This window comes from Chrysochloris asiatica, unplaced genomic scaffold (genome assembly GCF_000296735.1).
Source record: "Chrysochloris asiatica unplaced genomic scaffold, ChrAsi1.0 scaffold00006, whole genome shotgun sequence".
Classification (NCBI taxonomy): domain Eukaryota; kingdom Metazoa; phylum Chordata; class Mammalia; order Afrosoricida; family Chrysochloridae; genus Chrysochloris; species Chrysochloris asiatica.
The window spans coordinates 33,067,039-33,074,524 of NW_006408524.1; the positions used below are offsets into that span (position 1 = coordinate 33,067,039).

Sequence of the window (7,486 nt, forward strand, 5' to 3'; positions counted from 1 at the left end):
AAATTGAAATCTTGCAACAAACTGATGAGGCACTGAAGGTACTCACTCATTTATGCCAAGAAATATGGAAGACAACTACCTGGCCAACTTATTAGAAGAGATCCAAATTGTGTCCATTCCAAAAGAAGTGACCCAACAGAATGTGTAAATCATCAGACAATATTAATATCACATGCAAGTAAAATTTTGCTACAGATAATTTTTAAATGGCTGCAACAGTATATATTGACAGAGAATTACCAGATGCGTTCAGAAGAGGATGTGGAATGAGGCATATCATTGCTGATGTCAGATGCATCTTGGCTGAAAGCAGAGAACACCTGTGCTTTACTGACTATGCAAATGTTTTCGACTGTGTACATCATGACAAGATATGGAAAACATCTCAGAGAATGAATATGGTAGAACACTTAATTGTGCTCCTGAGGAACCTGTACAAAGAACAAGAAATAGTTGTTCAAATAGAATAAAGGGACACTTAATGGTTTAAAATAAGGAAAAAGGTTGTGTTATTTTGCCATACTTATTCAATCTGTATGTTGAGCAAGTAATCCAAGACGCTGGATTATATGAAGAAGAATGTGGCATCATGGTTGGAGGAAGACTCATTAACAACCTGTGATATGCAAACGCTACAAACTTGCTTGCTGAAAATGAAGAGGACTTAAAATACATATCGATGAATATCAAAGACCACAGCCTTTAGTATGGGTTACACCTCAATGTAAATAAAACACAAATACTCACCAATGAACCAATAAATAATATCATGGTAAATGGAGGAAAGATTGAAGTTGTCAAAGACTTCATTTTTCTTGGATCCATCATCAACACTCAGTGGAAGCAGCAGTCAAGATACCAAATGATGCATTGCATTAGGCAAATTTGCTGCATAAGACCTCTTTAAAGAGTTCAAGAGCAAAGATGTCAGTTTGAGGACAAATACCCAAGTCATGGTATTTTTAATTACCTCATATGCATGTTAAATTTGGACAATGAATAAGGAAGACCATAGAAGAATCAATGTATTTGAACTATGGTGTAAGTGAAGAATATTGAAAATACTGCTTGAAAAACAAACAAATCTGTCTTGAAAGAAGTGTAGTCAGAATGTGCTTTAAAAGTGCAGAAAGTGAGACTGCGTCTCTCATACTCTGGGCATGCTGTCAGAAGGGATTAGTCCCTGGAGAAGGACATTGTTTGGCAAAGTGAAGGGTCAATGTAAAAGAGGAAGCCCTGACTACACCATGGCAACAACAGTGGGCTCAAACATAACAGCAATTGTGAGACTGGTGCAGGACCAGACAGTGTTTTGTTCTGTTGTGCATATGAGTTCGAACCAACTCAACAGAATCAACCTAACAATAACAACAATAAAAAATGATGAAATTAAGTTGGATGGGTTATATGGCATTCAGAAAAAGGAATAATGAAAATTGATCAGCATATTTCCAGCATTATTATGAGTTAATTGTGAAGATACAACATGAGCTTTGTGGTCTACCTGCAAGGAAGGAGCATTTGTATAAGGGTGTGTTTTATGTGTGTATCAATATTCAACAGATATTTACTGAGGTCCCACCACATGCCAGACTCTGTGTTTAATATGTAGGTGCATCCTACATATTAGATCTAACCTTTCTACCTGGATTCTAAGAACTTTCACTCTCTGTACCTTGTTTTCCAGTTCTTTGTCAAACATTCATTTTTATACTCAATGAAAACTGGACTCTTTCTGTTTTAGTTGCATGCCAACTTCCTTCTTCCCTGCATATTCCTTTTCTTCTCAGAGTCTTCCTCCATCTGAACCTCTGGCATTCTAATCTTCAAAACCTTCTCATGTTCCTTAGATAACCAAGCCCCTCCCTACCCTCACCCTCACCCTCATCCTTGTTGCCTCTTCTTTCTACAGTTTGTGCCACAGTTTGTAAGCACAATTTTGCCTTGGTAAGCAAGTTTTAAGTCCTTAAGTAGTGATTGTGTGTTCATATCCTTATGTTCTATTCAGAAGATCATAATATATAGAGGTCAATGGTCCTGGATCAGGCACATACAAGCGTTGAGGGCTATTTATGCTTGGCAAATATTAGGCTATGTACCCACTAGTCCCTCAATCGTCATCCGATTATCTAGAGCAATGCTGAGGACATTTGATGTACTTGAGAAGCATGTCTTCACTGAGGAACTATAAATAAACCCTGATTGCTTTATGAGATTTAAGTTTGTAATTCAATATTTCTACTTCTGAATGTGATATAATCTCTTAGTAACCCTCTAACATAAAGTTTTATCATGTAAACCTTACCTGTGACATTGCAAGTGAATAATATAGACTTTCTTTTGCCATTAGTTCAGCATGTGTCCCTTTTTCTATCACCCTCCCATCTTTTATGGCCACAATCAGATCAGCGTTCCGAATAGCAGATAGCCGGTGTGCTATCACAATTGTAGTCCGACCTTTGCTTGCCTATAAAACAATATGTGCAGAAAACAGGTATAAAATGAGTACAAATGAAACAACTTTACAGTTGCAAGAAAAGCTTTTGCTAAAGTACTGTTATAAATATCAAAGAATATTAACTTTGGGTATAGTAATTTGGAAACCTACTGGAGGGCCAATAGAAATTAGAGTAAAAAGAAAGTCAGAAAGTTCATTAGATTACAATTTGGTGGCTTTATAAAAGCATAGTAGTTTAGAACTAGGAGGGACCATTTAATGTGAGCCACCAAATAGTTGTACAGTATTAGTATTTCAAAATAACTAAATAAACTCACTATATCTCATTTTCTTCATCTCTAAAATGAGGTTATATTAGATGAGTTGAAGCTATCTTAGATGAGTTGTGTACAGAATCAAAATAATATATGTTTTTACCTTTTAAAAAAGTATCATACTGTATCTACGCCCATGTACCTGTATATATATATATATATAGGAAGGTGAGTCAAAAATTATTCACACTCCGGTTATAGTAAAACATCTGTGCACATTCACACCTGATGACAACGTTGAATGTGCACATGAAATGATTCTATCGAATAGATGAGTGATAGTGAATTATGTGGTAAATCATGTGCAAATCAGCCCTGGCTCTGCCTATAAAATAATCAATGACAGATTTGGGTTTTGAAAAGTTTGTGCATGACAGGTACCAAAACAACTCACAAAACAGCATAAACAGAGTGTTTGAATGTCTGAAAGCAAAATTTGGACTGATACTCAAAGGAAGGCAAAAGTTTCTTTAAAAAAGTCAGTACTGGTGACGAGACATGGATTCCTCACTACGAGCCAGAAAGTAAATGGCAGAATATGGAATGGAAACATACCCCAATCACCAACCAAGAAAAAGTTCAAAAGTCAACCATCAGCTGGGAAATTGATACTTACAGCTTTCTGGGATCCTCAAGGGCCAGTATTGGAACACTATCAGGAAAAATGTTCATCAACAGTGCTTGCTATAGTGAGATGCTGAAGCTTAAACTTCAAATTAAATGCAGAGGACTGCTGTCCAACGGCATTGTGAACTGCATGATACACTCTTTTATGTACACAAATGTACATATACATGCTATAATGTACGGATGGATAAATACATCCGGATGAATAATACCCAGATCAAGAAACAGATCATTAGCAGCACCCAGTGGCCCTCTTCATGCTTCCATCTGGCCGTCTTTCCTTCCCACACCAAACCTACTCCCCAGCAACACCATATAGAGGGTTTCCTATACTGGAAATCTTTACGGAAGCAGTCAGACTCGCCTTTCTCCCGAGGAGTAGCTGGTGGGGTTGAACAGCTCACCTTGTGGTCATTGGTCATCAGTCTAATGCCTGATCCACAGCGCCACCAGGATCCTTTGCCAAATCAAAGATAAACACTATCTGCTTTGTTGCTTTTGATTTTTTTAATTTCATATAAATGGAATCATGCAGTACATACTCTTTTGTGTCTGGATATTTTGGCCCCATCCTTATGTTTTTGAGATTCGTTCATATGGTTATACAGACATTTGTTAACTAGCTCTTTATCTGTCACTTGGCATTTTCCACAATCGTAAAGTACTTACTATTCAGCTATTCTGCACAGTTTTAACAATGAATGCCCATCTAGCATTAATGGATGTTGAGGTCCCTGATGGAATCTCTGACTAGCTGATCATATTTGCACATAGTAAGGAAGTTTGCACTGAGTAAGATTTCACCGCCCAGGAGGGCAGAGACGAGATGGTCTCCTGAGTCATCAGGATGCTGGTGCAGCAGAGGGAGGGCTGAAGTGGGACTGGTGGGGACGGGACACTGCCTGGTAGATCCTAGGTGCCCACAGGGGGCTGATGCTGGGGCCAGAGAGGAAGTAGGATCCAGGGGTTTGGTTCTAGTTCTAACCCTGAAGGGGATTAGGGCAGTGTTAGGCCATGGTCAGATGGAGCCCTGAGATGGGCACTTGGATACTTAAAGCCTATAGCACTTGTTGAGTCTCTTACACTTCTTAGATGGTCCCCCTTCTGTGTGGACATAGGTGAAAGTAGGGCAGGAAACCTGGGTGGGTGTAGGGTCAGCCAGTGAGTGGCCAGCATGCATCACCTGCAGGTTAAGGTCAATAGTAGAGGCCTGACCAGGTCATCACTCCCATGGAGGAAGCTTAGAATTACTGATTTTCATGGGGGTGAAGGGTGACAGGGTCACCTAGAAAGAGTCAGGGAATGCTTGGGTGAGGGCAAGATGATACCTAGTGGATATTGTGCAGGGATACCTAGGGGACATTGTGCACCCCTGCAGCATCCATGCCTTTGTGTTCTCAGGTAGAGCGTCTCCTGCCCCCAACAAAGCCACCAAGAACATTTTGAGGTCATTGAGGGGATGTGTCAGAGCCACACATCTTGAAAATACAGTGAGAGCAAGAGACAGAGGGGACTCGAAGGTGGCCCTCCCATGCAGGTGGTGGTGGTGGTAGGGCAAGTGTTCCTGAGGTGAAGTGGAAAAGGAGTAGACAGGAGTTGTAAGTAACCTCAGCCTTGGCCTGGCAGATCTTCACAGTACAGAAGAGAGGGTAAGATGATAGATTTTCCCAATATTTGTATGTAAAACTGATTTTCAAATAATGACCTCGTCTTTGGAACCTAACCACATTGTTAAGTGAGGAGTGGGTATAGCTGTATACCATTGTACATATGTTGTTGTTGTTGTTGTTAAGTACCGTGGAGTCGGTTTCGACTCATAGTGACCCTGCACAGGGTTTCCAAGGCTGTAAATCTTCACAGGAGCAGAACGCCTCATCTTTCTCTCCGCGGAACTGCTGGTAGTTTCGAACTGCCGACCTTCAGGTTAGCAGCTTGATTCGTAACCACTATGCTACCAGAGCTCCTTATTGTACATATGAAGGGACTTAAAAAGTTCCTGGACAAAGGAATGAAAAGATTATGGAATTTTCCCAAAAAAATTTAAAAGACCCTTTATATAATATTGTATGCACACACATCATTCATTCACTATTTTGCATAATATTCTATTCTGTAAATATACCACAATTTATTTATCCATCCTACTGCTGATCAAGGAGCCCTGGTAGTGTAATAAGTTATGAAGTAGGCTGATAACCGCAAGGTCTGCAGTTCGAGTCTACCAACTGCTCCGCTAGAAGATAAGGCGTTGGGCTCCCATAAAGATTTTCAGCCTCAGAAACCCTATACAGGTTCGCTATGAGTCAGAGTCAACTCCACAGCACACAACCACCACAACTACCACTGCTGGTTGGCACTTGAGCTGTTTTCTTGCTTGCTTGCTATACATGTTTGTTTAATGATCCTATGCACACAATTCTATTAGATTGTTTGAGGGACTCCCAGTGTGGCGCTGGAGGATCAGCACTGGACTGCAAACCACAAGGTCAGCAGTTTAAACCCACCAGGTGCTCCTTGGAAACCCTATAGAGGGTTCCTAAGAGTCGGAACTGACTCATCAGTACTTAACAATAGCAAAATGACCAGTATCTAGGTGGATAATTGCTGAGTATACGGTAAGCACATGTTCTGTTTAGATTCTGCCCCTTTTTCAAAGTGGCTGTCCCAATTTAGGTGAAAAAAAATGATAGCAACTGAAAATACAAATCTACACAAAGAAATGAAAAACACTGGAAATGAAAAGTACAAGGGCAAAACTTTATCTACCTATTCTAATCAACCTATTTATTTAAATATCTTGAAAAACAATTGACTCTTTAAGTAAGAATAATATATTATTGGGATTATTAATGGACTTTATGAGCTATGTATTAGCAAAACATATAATAAAAATAGTTTAATGGTCTATAGAGAACAATTAGAGGTATTCTAATATAATTTTTTTTTTATTATAGTCGAAGTGATACGCAATCATTTGAAAGTAGACTGTAATCACTTTAAAGATCTATATCTAAAAGGTCTTGGTGACTAATTTTCCTTTCTTTTTCATATTGCTCAATATCTAGGCATTTTATTCAGCTACTGGGTGCAAGAGAGTCCTGATGTGGCACCGCAGGATAAGCACTCGACCTCACAGTTGGTTTGAACGTTAAGGTCCGGCTTCTCGGAAATCACTGAGTCAGAACTGACTCAACGACACTTAACAACTACAACAACAACTGGGTGAATGCTATTTAGTTAAAGGTTTTTTATTGTTTGCTTTTTAGTCTGTTTAATTTCCCATTTAGTTGGATGTGCCACTTCCAAGGTTTGTTTATATAGGCATCTTTATGACGAACATAAGAAAATTGATTAAAATGCTACCAGTTTTTTGTCTTATTTAAAAAATAAACCTCTTTTAGAATCATTTTAGATTTTCAGGAAAGTCAAAGATAGAACACAATATTTCCATGTGCTCCACACCCCATCCCTCCCATTGTCACCATTTTATGTTTCTATGGTACACTTGTGGGAACTGATGAACCGACACTGCTACAATATATTAACTCAATTCTCTACTTGACTTGGATTTCTTTAGTTTTTACCTAATGCCCATCCTTCTGTTTCAGAATCTCCTCCAGGATTCAACAGTATGTGTACTCATGTCTCCTTACTCTTCTTCTATGCAAAGGGCATACATAATACATCAGATTTTAAGGAGAATTAGGAAGGCTAACCCAAACCCCACTGAAGTTCTGGATCATGGAACCTAATAGGCATTAGTGCCATGAACCCCTGCACTCTGGGGAGTGAAGACTACACTGGGGACCGCTGTCAAAGAGGTGACAACAAAATGACTGCCTACAAACATTTTGTGTGGTGTTCCAGCAGAAATTTATCATTATAAATAAAAATACCTCTGTAGTTAGTTTTAACAGCAAAAAATTTTTATAAGCCCAGCTTACAAGGCTAAGACTGTGTGCTACATTACCTTTTGAAACTCCTAACACACTTCATTCTGACCTCTCTTTACACATTCACAGTGACTCCTCAAATCCTGTGGGTCCAGCTCTACCTGCTCCAAGCACACATTGTTGATTTCATTGCT

At 39.2% G+C, this 7,486-nt stretch overlaps 1 protein-coding gene across 1 annotated transcript in view; it reads right to left on the reverse strand.

The window, feature by feature from the left end:
* Positions 1–7,486, reverse strand: part of LOC102842777 (multidrug resistance protein 1-like) — a 155,441-nt gene that overhangs the window by 75,805 nt on the left and 72,150 nt on the right. Inside the window, exon 14 of the mRNA XM_006832286.1 lies at positions 2,306–2,467. Within this exon, the coding sequence (XP_006832349.1) occupies positions 2,306–2,467 (162 nt within the window). The remainder of the gene's footprint in view (positions 1–2,305; positions 2,468–7,486) is intronic.